The following is a 19,420-nucleotide window of genomic DNA, read 5'->3' on the forward strand; positions in this document are numbered from 1 at the left end:
TCGTTACAAAGAGTGGAGTAGGGTAGCAGCCATTGTCGCGACTTGCCAGAGAGTTCGGATTTATCGGCTGAAGCTCGGTTGGGATGTCTGATGGAGCGGAATGACTCTCTATCTCGTAGATCTAGGAGAAGCTCGGATGTTTTCAAGGTTGTGACGGGTCTACTGTTGTTGGGTGCCTAGAGCACTGATGCTGCAAGCGAAATCATCTGCTGTAGAAGCTCGGACGGAGACTTTCTGTTGGAAAAATCTGGTTTCATGAAGAATCTGGCAAAGGGTCAGCCGACGGTGGACTTCGGATGGTATTGGAGAGGTTCGTCCGTTGGAGGAGTCTGGAGATCCTATGGAAGTCTGAATGGCGTTGTTGAAGTCCGACTGACACTATTGAAGGTTGATGGCTGGGGAGGTTTAGCAGACACCGGAGGCGGTCAGCTGTTGTAGAAATCCAGCTGCTGGAGCCCGTCTGTTGTAGAAGTTCGTTCGGAATCTATCAGCTATGGAAGTTCAGACAGAGTCCGGTTCTTGCAGAAGACCGAAAGGAGGCCGCTTATTGCAGAAGCTCAGTCGAAGATCGATTGTCGTGGAAGCTCGGAGTAGTGACCCGACTGGTGGAGCCCTTCCATTATCAAAATTCGTCTGGGATCCATCCACTGTAGGAGTTCGGCTGAAATCTGATTCTCGTAGGAGCTCGGATGGAATCCGAAAGGCGATCGACTACCGTAGAAACTTGGATGGAGTCTGGTTACTGTAGAAATCTTGTTGTCGGAGAAGCTCGGATATTGATAAAGTTTGGAAGAAGTTTGAAGTAGAGTCGTCTGTGGCCGAAAGAAGTCTGGAAGGGATTTGGAGAATAGTTCATCACTGTAGAAAATCGGCTGATGACGGAGTTCAGAGAGCGTTTGGAGCAGTCCAGTAAATGAATGGAGAAGCTTATTGTCGGAGAAGTCCGGATGGTATTATGAAAGCTCGAACGATCGAGGGAGTTCAGAAAGACGCCACACAAGGTCGGAAACCGAAAAAGTCCTGGAAGGGTCGGCCTTTTACAAACTTCGGCTGGGGGTATTTTATACCCAACAGCTCTCCTTTATATAAAGAGAGAGAAATGAGACCCTCAGATAAGTCTTCTTAAGTCTATTCTCCAAAGAAAAAGAGCATTTCATTCTCTCCCCCTCTTTCATTTCTATTGTTCCCAAGCTTTGGCTAACTTAAGCATCGAAATAACCTCCTTAAAAATCTTTGGTGAGTGTGGACTTCTTTTTTGGATGATAGGAGTGATCACAGGTAGGATGGTTGGAGACCAACTTCAGCTACACTGGTTCGGAGCTTTGTGGTAATAGTTATATTTCATTGTGCTATATCTACATCCATCTCATCCAATAAATGGTCCATCTAGTAGTGCTCCACAAAACTCTCTTCTTATCATATATGATGATATATCATAAACTCTTTAAAGATATGTGGGTCAATACCAAACCCTTTTATGGAAAAAAAAAAGTACCAAACCTTGTTCATACATGCACGGGAATTTGAAGAGATTTTATCAGTTTCTCTTCCACGCCAAGTCCTCATTGCTCCCAATTTTTTCATGCATATTGTAATCATTACTATAGTTTCTTTCTAGTTTGGTATCCAAATTTATGTATACATACATACATACATACATATATATACATATACATATAGATATACATATACATATACATATACATATACATACATAAACATAAAAATATATATATATATATATATAGAGAGAGAGAGCGTCAGGTTAAAATCAGATCGATCGAATTTGAACTCAGATCCGATTAGATCAAAACTCTATAATAAAAGTTCTATATCAATAATCCAAATCATTGAATGCGATCTACTACCTCAAAACTACTTGCATACAAAAAATCATATAATTTAGAGATCTCTAATCTATGCATCAAGTAGTCAAAAATTAGACAATGTAAATAAAATTGAATTAGATATATTTTTTTATCACTTGATGTGTCAGTAATTTTGAGATAATAGATCATATTCAATAATTTAAATTATTGATATAAAATTTTTATTATTTAATTTTGATCCGATTGAATTTGAATCTAAATTCAAATGATTTTATTCAAATATAATATATATATATATATATATATATATATATATATATATATATATATATATATATATATATATATATATATATATATATATATATATTGACACATACGTATATGCATACATATAACCGTTACTTGCCGGTAAATGAGATAAAGCAGGATATCCTCTCCGCACTACGTAAGCCCCTTCCGCGTGCAGAGCACTCGCCTTTGCGAGCGGGCTTTTTTTTACTTTCGGTGAATCTTTGCGAGCGGTTTTTAATAGGGAGAAAGGGAAAGAGGTCAGGTCCCCTTCTTCGCTTCGCTCGATTTCCCATCGCTTCTCTTCTCCTCCTCTACTTCTTCTACGAAGAGATGGCCGCCAACTTCTGGACGTCGTCCCACTGGTAATCCCTCTCTTCCTTCGATCCTTTCCATGATTCTCTGCTAAATTTTTCCCTTTCTGATGTTCCGTGTCTCCATGAATTCGTTCGCAGCAAGCTGCTCCTCGATCCCGATAAGGTCGACGTCGTTCCCCTCCTTGATAAGGAGAAGGGCCTCACCCAAGAGGAATTCCGGCTCATCAAGATCCACATGACTTTCTGTAGGCTGAAACATTCGCCTCACCGATCTTAATTTTTAGGGGTTTTCTCGACGGTCTTTAATGATTTATTTTTCTTGATTCGATGGGATGCCTAAAGAATCCAACTTTTGTGTCTTTAAAGATTCTAGCTTTGGTGTTTTTTCAACTTGCTTGTACTTTGTTTAGTTTTTTTTTGTTTAATTCAATTAGGATATCATTCAACTTTTGTGCAGTTACTGGTTTGTGAGGAATATGATTTTAGCAGCTTTTCATCTTTCTTGCAAAGTCTTTGTCACGAGGGATAATGGATTGTGAGAGGAAGAGGAGTCAGAAGACACAATCAGGACTGATTTTTTGAGAGGTGTTTGGCTGTATCGGCAGTTTATAATGACTTGTGATTTTGGATGGCTTTTAGTGGTTATGGGTTCAGGGAATTACCTGTTGTTGGAGTTTGGAGAATTGTGGTGAAAAAGAGAGATTAGCATACACAAGAACAATCAATTCTTTTTGAGGATTATTTTGTATGTACTGAATAATCACTAAAATTTTTAGTTCTCATGATTTTCTCAATTATTTGCTTTTATATGCAGCCAAATTACCCTTGCTAAGGCTTTACAATTTATAAGTACCATATACTCCTAATCAAAGAAAAACAATGAGTAAACAAATGATTTTGAAGATATATTCTAACTTACATTTATTTTCTTCACATTACCCATCATGAGTTTTTAGACCCTCCTCGTTACCGAATATTTTAGATTGGATGATGTTCTTGGCCTGACAATGTCTGAAAAGAAAACTTTTAGAGTCCCGATAACATGACAGCAATCATAACAGGGTACCCTCCCATGTCATTTTGGCTGCTCTATTCCATTAGTTGTGTGTTTGAGTAGCTTTTCAAATTCTTTTACAAGTTGTCCGATATAGGATAGGTGCCACACTTGTTATGAGACTTATTTTGACACTCCATTTGTGCCTTGCTTTGCTAAGAATCCATTCCTTCTGATCCATCTGGGTCTGATAACTTTTTTTTTCCTCTAAAGAAAAAAAACCCTTTCCTTTATTTATACCATGCCATTCACTTTTCTCATGTGCCATGTCTTGCACATCAAGTATTAGGTAGTCCATGACCAGCATAAAGAGATGGACTTTAAGGCCAATTCTTATTTCATTCCTTTGCAAGTGAAAAGCTCACATCTTGCTAAAACTACAACAAGTATTTTTGTCTTTCTTCGTTATACACTTCTCTTTGTGAGACAAGGGAAGGGAGACCTGCTGCACTATGATTATCCAAGTTCAGATTTCTAGGGATGCACCACCTATGAATAGAACCCAGAACCTCTGGTCGACAAGCACTGGGGTGTTCACACTGAGGCAAACCCCAGTTCGCTTTATGATTCCTTTTTAATCTCAATATACTCCTAGGAACATGATCCTTTAGTACTGTTTAAGAACATTGCCTCTTAACTGCTTTATTGTATGCATTCTCTAAACAAGTAGTGTTTGTGTTCCCTCGTATTCTTTCAAATTTCTACATCAATTTTCGAAGAGATGACATGACATATCCTTGATTTTGACCATTTTAGTTAAAGATAAATTGCTTCTTGAATATTGATGTTCTACAGAGGGAGTCACAGATAGCTGGACCAATAAAAAAGGAAAATTGAAAAATAAAGAGCAATTATAGTTTGACTACATTATGCCATTTACTATCCACTGGAAATCCCTTATAATCTGCTTTACTTAGGATATGTGTCTAGCCTGGTCGAAGCCATACTCTTTCATTTGAGGGATCAGGGTGAGAAAACTCTGACAAAGTCTTGATGTACAATGAATTTGTTGAATCTATAATTCTCTTTTTCAACCAGCTAATTTTAATTTCTTTAGACAATAATTCTAAAACTGCATTAAGAGCTAAGCCACTTTCATTCCCATTCTTTATGGTGATGAGATTTTTCTTTTTTTTTTAGTTGACTCCAAATATCTCGCATGTTAGAGTTTAGAAAGATGCAGAGACCTTTTAGGGTGCATGTAAAAGAGTAAGATTCATTTGATTGGAGCAATCAATCTGCTCTTCAATTTATATGTGAGGATAATTTGAAAGTGATTTCTCATGATATTAAAAGAGGGAGTATGTTTACCTTGTGCACTATGTATATGTTGCGGCAGTTACATGCTTAGCTTGCTATCATTACATGCACTGTTTCATTCTTTATGTGGTCTCAGGTTGTCTACATAGATTATGTATATCAAATAGTAAATACATGCACCTTTTGCGTGGTGTCCTATGCATTGGACACGAGTTCATGGAATCATCTGTATTTGTTTGTAAGCTGACCAATACATAGTGCATCATGTATGCTTGCTTGCTGCTTCAGTTCATTTGAGATTTTAACAAGATCATCCCTGCCCTCTGAATTGGAGCTCTCTCACTTGAATGGTTCTACCAAAATGAATTATTGGTGTCATACACTCAGTATGCTTTTGTAGGTAAGAATAGTTGTTGGATTATTCTGAATATAGAGTTAACATTTATAGAAAAGAATCCTGGAATATTGCATGCCAAGTCCAAGCATTTCAGGCCTCCTAAAAGTCTTCTGCTATCTGTGAGTCGTTAGATTACTGAAACATATTTAGAGCAGCATCCTGTGTTCAAGAAACACTAATAAAACAATTAATTAATGATGATGCCCTTGTTAAATGAATAAAGCATGTCTATGTGACATGTCTGTTTTGTGTGAACTATAATTTTTTTTTGTGGTAATATATTTTTTTTAAAGATCTATATGCGATTGAATGATCATTGTTTGGTGAAGCATATGAACACATGATTTTCTTTGATTATTAATTTAAGGTCAAATGCTAGTGTATGTTGAAACCTGGCGTTTTTCTTGCTTCACCTGGACACTTTCAACTTGAGGAAAACTAGATTGCTTTCTTTTTGCATAGGCTTGAACCGAGTAGGCAAGAAGGTAAATTTTTCTACTGATCAAGTAGTTCTCTAGGTTGGGAGTTGGCATCTATTTGGAGGGTAAAAATTAGGTACATAATCATTTCTAAATATTTTCAATGATGGATTATACCATGTTCCTTGTGGCCAACCCTGTAATAGCCATGGAAGAGGGTGCAATAAACATGATGCAATTTGCAAATGTAAGGACTGGAAGCTGAAACTGTAAGAATTTGTGCACTTCACTACAGGGACAGCTCCTTTGGGGGGTGGGGGGGGGGGGGGCTCCGCCAAAGCTGGACAAAATCCCTAACAGCGTAACGGACTCTGGATACCATGCTTGGCTCCTCTTGCAATCCCATCCGCCTTGTGAATTCAGTGATCTTGTTGGACTGCTTTCCTTCTGCAAAATTTTGATTTGTCCCCTTTTCTTGAAACTTCTTTTGGAAAGGTTGAGTGGGACAGGACATCCACCTCTTTCATATGTTGCCAACTCAACATGCATACCTTCCTCTTTAAACTATTATTTAATTGGGTCCAACTAATGTTTTTCATTTTATATCAGAGGTGGTCAGAATCTGAATGGCATTGCCCTCTCTCATCTTCTTCTCAACTGTCAACATAGAACAATCCACATCCCCAACCCCACCTTCTCTCTAACTTCCCTTCTGAGGACCAATCTCTACGACAGTTGTAATCCTGGATTATTGACGGTATCAGCTGCTTTTAACTTGTCATGCTTTCAGCATATTACCACCCCTCGAATTTCTTCCCTTACTATTCATTGGCCTTGTCATTAAAGGGGATTGCTTTTCTCTTTGGCAGTTAATAATTTTTTTCCAAAAAGTAATATATGGGGACATTATATTATGGTGTTTAGGAGGATAATTTAAAAGAAAAGGACTATTTTCTTGGATTATTAAACAATTAGGTTGCTTGGAATGCTTCAAGTATGTCATGACACAAAGCATAGATTTGGAGCATATATCAGCAAAAAGTCCTTACTGTTGATAAGATTTGATAAGATTTCAAAGAAGGATGATGAATCCTCTACGAATTTGTATCTTGAAGTATTTGAATAATATATGATCACGGTCAAAAAGGTGCAACTTCTCTAGGGAAGTTTAAGTTATGACTTGCGAAGCTGAGTGTTTGATACCCAGTTTAATTTTAACGATGGTTGAGGTATGTGGAGAGATTGTTAGGATGATAACCTGACTCAGATATTATTCTCATGTGTGAATTGCTGTGAGTCATGAAACAGAAAAACCATTAAAAGTTAAAACATATATAAAGGAATGTTCAGGCACTAGCAAATGATAACCCACCTTATTCTTTAATGATTCAAATAGGTTAAATCGATCATTTGCCTGCAAAGAGTAACATGAATATATTTCTCAAAATTGATGAGTTTTGGGTTCATTTTCTAGGCTTTTCTTGTGTTGTGGGTTCCATTGTATCTTGGAGCAATATCCCCAGCATGTGGCAGTTGTTTGTCTGTTTCCTTTGCTCTTTAGGCATATCCTAATATGCTATAATTTGGGGTTTCAGATGGTAGGTAAAGTATCAGTTCTACCACTCTACTATTCTTTATTTCCTTTTTCTTTTGTGTGTGTGAAATTATTTACCATTTTTCTCATGGGAGAAGGGGTTTGTATCGGTTTAGATGAGTTGGTCGTGCTTGGCAGGAGAAAAGTGGAAGCATAGGATGATAGCATCTAGATGGAAATCTGAAGGCACACCTGAAGATTACTACTTGGCTGCATATAGGTTAGATAATTCAAGAAGATTCATCTTGGAGTCCAAAGTGATAGTGTGGGGCCTATTGGTTGTGCCACAGTCAGGTCTAAAGTTGTTTCTGTAATTTCTTCTATGACTTATCCCCATGTCCTGTTTGTAAATATGTCATAATACTTAATTATGAAGCTACATGGTTTATTGGTTCTTTGACATGAACACTTATGTAAGGATCAAGTCCATTGAAGTTGATGATCTATTCTTTGTAACAGCCAAAAAGTTTGTGATCATATATAATGTAGTTCACATTGTTGTTGCTCCATAAGGTGCTTCTCTTTTGTTCCTACTGATTGTGATCATAACCATTATTTCAGATATTTTGAAGTTGGCTCAGCAAGTTAAAGTAAGGCAAAGGTTAGATCTTGTATTGCTATTATATCTTGTAGAATATAGACAGTTAAACAGGAATTCTGTTCTATAATGATCAAAATTGTTGCTTGATTTTTGATCCTTGCACAGTCATCTTCAATGCATTGGTTTTGCTCTCTCAGTGGTAACTCCAGAATAATGCATGGCATTTGCATGGTACAGTTCAAGTCAGTTAGTAAGTTCAGTTATAACAATACTTAAAGGGGCCCCTTGTTTATTGATCATTTCTGTAGGCTGTGAGCGTTTTTGAAGACTAATGAATAGAGATGGAAATGGAGGCCAATAGCCCACTAACCTGACTTGAACCCTGCCTGGTATATTGGGTTTGGGTCCCAAAAAAAGCCAATAACTTGTTTGGGTCAGTTATGGATCCCAAGTGTAAATCCGAAATATCAACCGGGCATCTTTGGATTTTGCCCAATCCATATGCAATATGAGTGTATGTATGTATATCCTTAGCCAAGAAAAACACCAAAAAGACTCATTCATCCACTGATATTGTTATAAAATGCTTAGTGCATCTTTTTTCCTATTCTATGCCTTGTAAAGTGGTCATGTAGACAGCAAAATTAAAAGACCAATTAGTTTTTCTATTTTGACCAAATGTTACACCATGCTCCTAAGTTATTGCTTTTTTGATAATGTTAATAATACTTACTTGGTGAGGGAATATTTTAATTGCATCAATTAATCTCGAAAATAATTAAAAAGCACGATAATGGAAATATTGTGATAAAATTTTTCATGTTTCTCCATATGTTGTTTATTTTTTAAACTTAACACTTGTTAATGTATTATTTATTTTATTTATTTATGTCATGGGTTAGTTGGTTGACCTGCAGTTAAACTGCTGGTCTGTGACCTGGACATCAAAGGCAGTTGGTGTCTAGTCCCAATTGCAAACATTGATTCTTCATACTTAGATCTATTTGGTGGCATTAACCGTTACATGACCATGTAATTGGTTGCTTCATTTTGGATTACTCACCTCATAAATATAAATTATTTTAGCACCTCTTTTATTTTTTAATGTGTACTTGTCAACTGTTGCAAATACCTTAGCTTTAGAACAATTTTAATTCATCTATGATTTTTCAGGGTTATCGCTACTGCAGTGACTTATTTTAGACGCGTATATACTAGGTATGTTGGAATCTCCTGGTAAGGGAGGGGCTTGCTGGGTGCCATTAAATATATTATTCGGCTAGCTTTATTCATGCAGTATTCTTGTTGGAATTACTGTAATATACTGTTCTACTATGCTACTGAGATTTGGCTAACATATTATTTTTTTTTTCAAAATTGGAAGAAGCTTATCTGACTTTTTTAATGTCCAAACCTCAAATGAAAATTGTTGCATTTTTGTTGAAAATATTTTTAAAAAAAACAGGTTTTATTTTGATATTTAGATCAGTGTACTGCTTCACTCTTTTTCTCTAAATAAAGAAAAGGCAAAGTGACTGCAAGTATTTATACATATAAAAGCAGACTGTGCTTCGTTGAGGAAAGAACTTTAGATGCTTAAGCATTTTATTTAAAACATCCAAACTATCTTGGCAGTGCTTGCATCAAGCTGCTAGTTTTCATTGGCTGTAAAGAGCTAACTATTAGCCTTTTAATAAAACTTGATTATCATTTTGTAACACATAATCTAGAAAACATTGAAAATTGGAAGTCACATTGGAAGCAATATCTTGGCATGTTTATTTACAACAAGGATGCTCATTGGAGTTTGAAGTTCCTAACCCTGAAAAGCACTTGCAGTAGCATCTGTTCACTGGTTTGTTCTGATATGTGAAGGAACTTGCATGAAAAGTCCAGGTCCAATTGTAGTCAGAATATATAGAATCTACCCACAATTTTCTTGTTATTGAAGATGTTGGGGGGATATTTTCTCCTTGGGCCGAAGACATGAGCCAATAGCTAGATATGGGCTATTAAGCATGGTGATGTATCCAATCTTAGCTTCGGCCTGTGATGATCCTGAGATCCGGACCATCATCCCGAGCAGAATTCTTAGGATTGGCCATTTATGACTTCGGATCAAATAATTTATTCCTGTCCCCATGACAACTGACCTCTAACACAGATGGTAGATGGTGGAGTATCTGAGCATACCGAGTTCTGACTTCGGCCATAAGCATACATCAGTCTCCATCAGACCTCATCTTATCGGGTAAGACCCAACTTAGCCGTTCCATCTCCTTAGCACTTGCTTTCATCAAATTAGACCGAACTTTCAATTAAAGAGATAGGGCCGATCCCACTTGCACCCTATTTCAAAAATTAAAAGCACCCACGACTTTCAGCTGATCCCGGAATGGAAAGGGTAGGTGTAGTAACCATCCTATCAATCTCGACTGGGAGTTTAGTCACGTTGCGCCTGAATCGCCCCATGATCTCTCTGGACGGTTACATAATTGTGACCTACAAAAGAACCTACAGGGGACCTCCCAAGATACCGATCGTAATCTACTTCACTAGTTTTTTGTTTTCTTGTGATCTGACTTGAGCGTCGGAGGGTCCCTGCCGGAATCCACTCCGGTCAGAACTTGTTTGCAGGACTTTCTTCCGGGAGGATGCGCCACCGCTCCAGCAGTTTCCGACCGTGGTCCAGATTTCAGCGGCAACAGATTGGCGCTAAGAGGAAGGGTTTGATCCAACTTTGAGAAGGAGCACTAAATAATGATTATGGCACCATGAAGAGCATCCATCCGAAGATCCGATACTGCTCTGCCTCCCAGCCAGTGGAGAATGCGGCGGTCCAGCAAGTTCCGACGCAACCGCAGCCAGAAGTCCAGCAACCACCATCCCCACAGATGGCGACTGTCAGCGCGGAACAGCTTCAATTACTGTTCCAGCAAGTTCAAACCTTGACTACTGCTGTTCAGATGATGCAGCAACTCTACATTGTACCGCCGGCGGTGATGCCTGTAGTGGCGGCTATGGTCGCACCCGCACCAGTCAGCATAGTATCAGTGGTGAATCCACCTTCAGCAATTCCCCCACAGTGGCCTGCAGCAGCACCACAGCGCGACCTCCACTCCCCCTTGAAGCCCTGAGTGGGGCAGACAGACTCATTACAGCCGACCTCGGAGTCCCGAACTAGAAGACGACGATCGCCAAATCTCCATTCTAGGCAGGACTCAATGCCTAGTCAGCGATCACCCCCACAATATTCTGAAAATCATACTGCTGCAGAGATCAATCGACAACAGCGGGAGATGAATGAGCGGATCGCGGCGATCCGTCACCAAGCGTCGGCGAGTGACAACGGGTATAATAGTAATCCGCCGTTCAGTGATCGGATAATGCAAGAGCCACTCTCCATGAACTTTAAGATGCTACAGCTCGAGAACTATGGGATCACCGATCGTGTGGACCATTTGGAGGCTTCAAATCCTTGATGCTTATTCATGGGGCAATCGAAGCCGCCCTCGGCCGTACTTTCCCATCCATCCTGAAGAGTATAGCTCGGCATTGGTACACCAGTTTAAAGTCTCGAGCGATCCATTTCTTCGATTAGATGAGCCGGCTATTCGTTGGCCATTTTATGAGTAGTCGGAGGCAGCAAAAGGGATCAGACTCCCTGATGAATGTGAAGCAGAGAGAAGGAGAGTCCATTAGATCTCTCTGTCATTTTAATGCGATCGTACTAGAAGTCCGCAATTTAGATCAATCGATTGCGATGGCCGCCCTGAAGGGCGGATTGCAGAAGAATGGTCTTCGCCATCCTTTAAAGAAGACCTATCTCAAAGACTTCGTCGATATGCTGGCCCGAGCAGAGAAATACGCTAGAGCAGATGAGGCATTTGAAGGCGAGCCCCCGATGATTCCTATTGAAGACAGGAGGGAAGAAAGGTTGGAGTCTCCACCAAAGAGCCAGTAGCACCCTCGCTTTCCTTCTAGACGTCGAAGATCCCGAACTCCCTCGCGAAACTCTCGACAGAGGGACAACCATCAAAGGGATCGGCATCTGCCCCCTTTCGGGAGATTTACCAACTATACCCCTTTAAACGCCGTCCAAACCCAGGTGCTTATGGAGATTAGGGATCGGATCCCAAGAGCGGCGAAGTTGCGGTCTAACCTCGTCGGTGGAATTCCAATAAATATTGTCTTTACCATTGCGACCATGGCGATAACATCGAAGCTTGCATCCAGCTTCAGGATGAAATTAAAGAACTTATCCGATGCGGTCGCTTGGATTGGTTCATTTGGCGTCGGCAGGACCAGTAGGAGTAATGGAGATTACCAGCCCCACCAGAACTGCAGCAGAGGGAGCTTTCTGGGGATTGGCCTCTTGCTGGAGTGATCAATGCAGTAATTGGAGGACCCGCGAAAGGATGGAGGAAGCGGCCGAACCATCTAAAAGGCCGAAGACTAAATAGTCCCTTACCTTTACTGAGGAGGATGCCCAAAGGATTCCGTTCTGCCATAATGATGCAATGGTTGTAACTCTTAATATTGCAAATTATGAAGTACGTCGCGTCTTAATTGATAATGGAAGCTCAGTCGATGTTTTATTTTACGATGCTTTCTCTCAAATGGGCATATCATCGGAACGAATGGGATGGATGGACACCCCTCTTGTGGGGTTTACAGGGGATGTTGTACTGGTTGAGGGGGCAATAACTCTTCCTGTAATAGCTGGGCGATCCCCTCGACGATCTAAAATCCAGATGGCTTTTCTAGTGGTTCGAGTGCTTTCGGCCTACAATGCCATCCTCGGATGTTCGGAACTCAATGCACTTCAGTCTATTGTATCAACCTATCATTTGAAAATGAAGTTCCCGATGAACTCCGGAGTTGGCGAAGTGCGTGGAGATCAGGCCTTGGCATGATAGTGTTACAACATTGCACTTTGTGGGTCGGGCCATCCGAAGCCTACCTAGTTACGGGCTCGACACACCAGACGAGTTATCTGAAGAAAGAGGAAAGCTGGTGGAGGACTTGGAGATGATCCTACTCGAAGATGGCAATAAAGAGCATACCATCCAGATTGGGTCAAACCTCGACTAGGTAACAAGGGAAAAACTCATTTCCTTTTTGCAGGCTCACGATGATGTATTCGCCTAAGCACCAATCGATATGCCCAGTATCGATCCGGAGGTGATGATGCATCGATTAGGCATCAATTCGAATTACAAGCCTATTAAATAGAAGAAAAGAAGCTTCATCCTTGAGCGACAAAAAGTGATAGCTGAAGAAGTGGATAAGCTGTTAGACGCAGGCTTCGTCTGGGAAGCTAACTATCCCAGTTGGATCGTGAATGTGGTCCTCATGAAGAAGGCGAGTGGAGGGTCTGCATCGACTTTACAGATCTTAATAAAGCATGCTTAAAAGATAGTTACCCCTTGCCCTCAATTGACCATCTGGTGGATGCAACTTCAGGCCATGAGTTCCTCATCTTTATGGACGCATTTTTTGGATATAACCAAATTCGAATGGCCCCTGAGGATGAGGAGAAAATAGCTTTTATTACTGATCGAGATTTCTTTTGTTATAAGGTGATGTCTTTTGGTTTAAAAAATACAGGTGCGACTTACTAGCATCTAGTAAACAAGATCTTTAAAGATCAAATTGGCCGAAACATGGAGGTTTATGTTGACGACATGCTTGTCAAAAGCAAGACCTCTTTGACTCATATTGAGGATCTCGAGGAGACCTTCACAACTTTAAGAAGGTACAGGATGAAGTTAAATTCTACGAAGTGCATCTTTGGAGTAACATTGAGCAAGTTTTTGGGCTTCATGGTATTCGATCGAGGGATAGAAGCAAACCCTGAGAAGATCCGGGCCATATTAGAAATGAGTCCCTCAAGGAACATAGAGGAAGTTCAGTGCTTCACAGATCGAGTGGCAGCTTTAAATAAATTTGTCTCGAGATCGGCTGAACCAAGGTATGCTGAACCGGTACCGCCGGTCGTTTCGGTATGCTGAACCGAATCGACGATCCGAACCGGAAAAAAAAGAGAGAAATAGAGAGAAATAGAGAGAGAGAAAGAGAAGAAAAAAAGAGGGAGGGAAAGAGCTGGCCTCCGACTGGCCGCCGTGGCCGTCGGAGGGCGCAGTCCACGCGCGCGGCGCCGCAAGCGTGAAACAGGGGCGATGCCCCTGTTTCGCAAATTTTTTAAAAAATAAGATTTTAAGTGAAGGCGGCAAATGATTTGCCGGCTTCACGATTTTTATTTTTTTTTTAAAAAAATCTTAAGTCGGCAATCCAGTTGCCGATTTCATAAGTTTAAAACAAAAAAAAAGAAAAAATTGAAACAGACAACGTCTGTTTCGAAAAAGAAGGGGGCGGAGCCGCAGAGGGGCTCCGCCCGCTCGACCGTCCTCAGACCGTCGGCGTCGGCTCGCCGGCCACTGAGAGCCCCGCAACAGAGGCACCGTCCGTCCGGTAGGTTCTCCGCTCCCCTTCGAGCGCTCTCTCACTCTTTTTTGCTCTCTTGAAAGCTCTATCGGGCGATACGGGGCTCGGAAGCCCTCCGACGGCCGCAGCCGGCCATCGTCGGCTCCCACCTCCCTCCCCTCCCCTCTCTCTCTCTTTCTCACTTTTCGTTCTTTTTTCTTCGGTACCGCCGGTGTACCAATTTTACCGGCCGAATCGTGTCGGTTCTCCATCGGTCCGGTACGAGATGGGGTGTACGGCCGGTTTGGTACGGTATGGCAAACCTTGGACTGAACGCTGCCTTTCATTTTTTCAGACATTGAAGCAGCCAAAGAATTTTCAATGGACTGGTGAATGCCAGCAAGCCTTTGAAGAATTAAAGCAATATTTATGTTCGGCACGGCTCCTTAGTAAGCCAAACATCGGTGAGGAGCTCTATCTATACTTGGTGGTGTCTCTAGTGGCATAAGTGCTGTGTTGGTCCATTAGCAGAATAATGTCCAGAAGCCAATCTACCACATTAGTCGAGTCTTGCATGATGCGGGGACTAGATACACGAAATTGAAAAAGCTGATCTTCGCACTATCACAGCCATAAAACTTCGGCCATATTTTCATACACATCCAATTGCAGTATTGACGGACCAGCCACTGAAAGTTGTTCTGCATCGTCCTGACACTTTTGGGCGGCTGGAGAAATGGGCCATTGAGCTTGCAGAATTTGCAATTCAATTTTGATCTTGGTCTTCCATCAAAACTCAAATCCTGACGGACTTCATTGTAGAGTGCACCATCTCAGATGACCTGGAGATGCCCGAATCCATTCAGGAAGATTAGTTGAAGAGTCGGAGTCATCGAAATTGGGAAGTTCCTAGGTGATATACGTAGATGGTTCGTCAAATGCCACTGGATCGAGAGCCCGATTACCACTGCTTGGACCCGAGGGATTCACTGGTTTAGTTTTTCTGCTACAAACAATGAAGCAGAGTATGAGGCACTTCTGGTGGGACTAAGGATCATCAAGGAACTTGAAGTGTCAAGATTAAAAATCTGCATAGATTCCTAGCTGGTAGCAGGATAAGTAAGAGGAGACTTCAAAGCCCGGGAGGAAAATATGAAAAAATACCTACAGAAGGTGAAAGATCTGACATCAGAACTTCCTGACTTTGACATTCAACAAGTACTTTGGGCCGAAATTCAAAGGCCGATTTGCTTTCGAAATTGGCAACCCTTACATCAAGTGATCTTCCACGACAATCATTCTTCGAGATTCTGGAGAGGTCAAACATAGAAAATCTGGCCTAAGTTGTACAAGTCGATGACGAGCTCTGCTCGATGGACCCTTTTATTCGCTTCCTAAGGGATGGAATGCTGTCTGCAGATTCAAAAGAAGTCAGAAAGATTAAATTTCAAGCTTCATGTTACATCTTCTACAATGGAAGACTCTACAAGTGATTCTTCTCTTTGCCGTTCTTTTAAGGTGTCTTCGTGCTTTCGAAGTTGAATATCCCATTAAAGAAGTGCACGAAGGAATGTGCAGCAATCACCTGGTTGGAAAGTTTCTAGCATATAAACTACTTCAATAAGGATATTACTGGCCTAAGATGCAAAATGAAGCAGCTGACTTCGTCAAACGGTGCGATCGATGCCAATGGAATGCCAATGTTCAACATCTGCCATCCGTGCCGCTCACTCCAATTGCTGCCCCTTGGCTGTTTGCTCAGTGGACATCTTAGGTCCTTTCTCGCCAGCATCAAGCTAAAGAAAATTCTTGCTAATGGCTATTGATTATTTTGCTAAATGGATGGAAGCTGAGCCCTTTGCCAAGATTACCGAAGCCAAAATAACAGGCTTTATTTGGAAGGCTATTATTTACAGATTTGATCTCCCTCGAGTGATTGTTATAGAAATATCCTATGGGTTGATAAGTTGTATAATATCCTATGGGCCTACTGAACCACCCAAAGAACTCCGACAGGGGAGACTCCCTTTAATCTCTCCTTTAGAACTGAAGCTGTCATCCTCATAGAAATCGAACTCTCCTCACATCGGATTGAAAATTACGATGATCGAAGCAATACAGAATGGCTCGTGCAAATTTGGATCTGCTCGAGGAAATCTGTGAGAAGGCAAGTGTGAGAATAGCGGTCTATCGACAGAAGGTGGTGCGGTACTACAATTCTCGCATCCGAGGTAAAGAGTTTTAAAGTTGGAGATTTGGTCCTGCGGCGAGCCGAAGTCTCTCAGTCAGAGTGTGGAAAATTAAGTCTCAATTGGAATGGCCCCAACCAAATAGACAAAGTAATCCGCCCAGGAACTTATCGTCTCAAGCAATTGGACGGGACACTTCTGTCTCGGTCATGGAATTCTAATAACTTACGGATGTATTACTGGTGATGTTGTTATTCACCTATTGAATATTATATTCTTCTTTAAAAATATTGTTATCGTCCTTATTTTCTGATATTATTTTGATGAGATGAATTCTCCTTGAGGACTAACTAACTAGTATGTTACGAAGGCAGTAAATAAAAAAAAAGAATGCTAGGAAGAAACAAAAAACGCAAGAAAGGTACGCATAAACATTCGCTTTTTTATTACTGCAAACATGTACAAACGGAAGGAAATGGACAGAAACAAAAGCAGAAACATAAAAAAAAAAGAAATTGGGACTCCTCCGGAACCACGATTCTTTGGCCGTATCAAGGTCAAGATCCAAGACAAGGACTAATTCTTATCTGAAGAAAATGCCCTAGCCTCCTCATCATTATTTTCGGGGTGAAGGCGGTGCAGGTCCAGTTGCGGCATCAAGTATTTGATGCAGGCCTTGCAATCCTCAAAGCCCTACATGAACCCGATCGCGGAGGCATCGAAAAGCTCCTCCTTGAAGGCCTCTGAGGCCTTGAGTTCAGCTATACAGTGGAGGTGGGCTTCTGTGAAGGCCTCCTCAGCAGTCCTTAGGCGGAGCATCACACTAGTGGAGGACCCTTCACCAGGAGTCCTCGAAGGAGGCACGTTGGGTGCTGTTCTTGCCTTCTTGGCGGAATCCTTCCCTCGAAGGAACTCCGTCTTCTTCTTCGCAGCCTCTTTGACCTGATGAGGAGTAGGCTCTATGGTTGCAAGGAAATGGGAAGGAGAAATAAGAGGAAGGAAAGAGTTTGTGGGTACACCAGCGATAGAAAGGAGTGATTTATAGAAAATCCAAATGAAAGTGCGCCCACACGAGAACCAATCTGGATCCCCCACGTGCTGTGTTTTAAAATTTCAACTGACGCCATCATTTACTACGTCTTCCTCTTATCAGAGCGGAGTCGACGGAGCGCTTCGAAAGCCATCCTGATTTACCACGTGGCGACCAAAAACTGGTTTGGAGAAGACCATCAGCTGATTTTCTTGAAAAATTCCGCCAGCCATTATGGCAGCAGGAGTCCCAAAGTATGCCATGAATAGACGTTTCAATTTCAAGAAGACGTCTGATTAGTCGTGGCGATTCTTCTCCCAACGAATAGTAGAATCCTCCATTACTAAAAAGCAGGGGCTAACCCTTGAGGACCCCCGAATGCTGAATCTTCTTTTTAGCGGGTGATGCCCATGAAGACCTTAGTAATTAGGAGAAATTGGGGTTAACCTATAAGGACCCCCAAAAGCCAAACCGGCTCTTCAGCGGGTCAATGCTCGCCAAGGCCCTGTCAGTTCGAGAAGTGGGGTTAACCTACAAGGATCCACAAAGGCCTTGCTTTTCAGCAAAGGTAATGCCCATGAAGACCTCGATTGGTCAGGAAGCAAAGGTTAAAAAAAATAAAAAAAGAGGGGGGGCCTTCGGAGGACTAGCCCAAGAGAACCCTCAAGCCATCGACTTGGGCAAAACACCAAGCCAAACCTAAAGACATAGCTACTCTATGGATGCCATGGCGAGCCGTCCCAATGTAAAAACAATTCATTCAAACTCTAAGTCCCATTCGCAAGATAGTGAACTTCCAAAATGCCGAAGCTCCGAATTTTATTCCTTATCAATCAATTCCTTACAATAGTTATAAGATAGATGACTACAAAAAGACAAAAGGAGAAGACACATGGGTTAAAAGATCAATCCTTGGCTAGTGGAGCTTCGACGCTCGATGTTCCCCTTAGGTCTGAAGCTAGAAGATGGGAATCAACTTTTGAAAAAAGCCTTCTAATTAAGCTTCGACATTTTTTAAAGCCGAGATCCATCGCTTGAGCTGATATATCGTCAATTGCGATGGTCATATCGCGCAATGTCAAAGCAAGTTGATCCTCCAATAACTTGACGGTGGCTTTAGCATGTTCGATCGCAGTCATCTTCTTCGCAAGCTGAATTCGAAGTTTGGTTAATGCGGATCTGTCCTTATGAAGGGCTCCAGAGAGGTCAACAATCGTTCTCCTGGTCTTGACAAGTTCACTTCGAATATCATCAATTGTTGACCTCTTTGCATCCAATAGCGATAAAGATTTCTTATCTCGCCCTTAGCCGAATAAAGTTCTTCTTTGAGCTTATCAGTTTTTTGCTTGGCTTCATCACCGATCTTACATGAAGCAAGCTGATATTTCAACCTTATAATCTCATTTCGGGCTTCTTGCAGCTGCTCGCTGAAAAGGGCTTTCTCTGCACCCATGTTCCAGTTAGCATTTTCGGCAGACTTTGCAATCTCATCACGCTCGATGGTCAACCTACATTTTTTGGAGAGGTATTTTTTGTTTGTCTCCTTTAGGCGCTTTTGCAAGTTCCTTTTCTCCATCGCCACCACTTCGTTACTCATCTCTAGCTTCCAAAGCTTTGCCTTGGCTTCGGCATTGTCCTGCTGAGCTTGACATAAATTTTTTTCGAGATGTTCAATTCGAATTCTTAGAGGCAAGGCTGTCGGAAGATGCTTAACTCGGTATTGGGTGAATATACAGTCGCAACAATCACATCGGATTAACTGAGAAGAGCATTACATACAGATAAGTCTAAAAATACAGATAAAACTCATCCTTTCATTAATTCAAAAGTTAATTTTTACATGATCAATCGAAAGAAAAAAGAAAAAAGAATACAAGTTTAGTTATGCCCAACCTCAACATGAGAATCGGCCGATTGTGGATTAGATGTAACCACGGCTGGTTGCTCCAACACTTGTGAAGGCATCATGATGTTGGTAGAGACAAGTGTAGGGACACTCTCTGGAGACAAGATAACATCGGAGGGTCCTCCAGTCGCCTCGACAACTGAAGTCTCTTCGACGACATCTTCCTC

The 19,420-nt window shown here is 41.3% G+C and overlaps 1 protein-coding gene across 6 annotated transcripts in view; it reads left to right on the plus strand.

The window, feature by feature from the left end:
- The first annotated feature begins 2,317 nt into the window (after positions 1-2,317).
- LOC105033191 (cyclin-C1-1) overlaps positions 2,318-19,420 on the plus strand; it is a 45,436-nt gene continuing 28,333 nt past the window's right edge. Inside the window, exons 1-4 of one of the 6 annotated variants that reach the window (XM_073261168.1) lie at positions 2,318-2,485; positions 2,576-2,682; positions 7,723-7,762; positions 8,876-8,938. In XM_073261168.1, coding sequence (XP_073117269.1) covers positions 2,454-2,485; positions 2,576-2,682; positions 7,723-7,762; positions 8,876-8,938 — 242 coding nt within the window. In that variant the 5' untranslated portion in view covers positions 2,318-2,453. Of the gene's footprint in view, positions 2,486-2,575; positions 2,683-7,722; positions 7,763-8,875; positions 8,939-19,420 lie in introns of those variants that run through there. The other 5 variants (XM_073261172.1, XM_029261246.2, XM_073261170.1 and 2 more) reach the window with 5 other exon arrangements.

The sequence above is a fragment of the Elaeis guineensis genome, chromosome 7, assembly GCF_000442705.2.
Source record: "Elaeis guineensis isolate ETL-2024a chromosome 7, EG11, whole genome shotgun sequence".
Taxonomy (NCBI): domain Eukaryota; kingdom Viridiplantae; phylum Streptophyta; class Magnoliopsida; order Arecales; family Arecaceae; genus Elaeis; species Elaeis guineensis.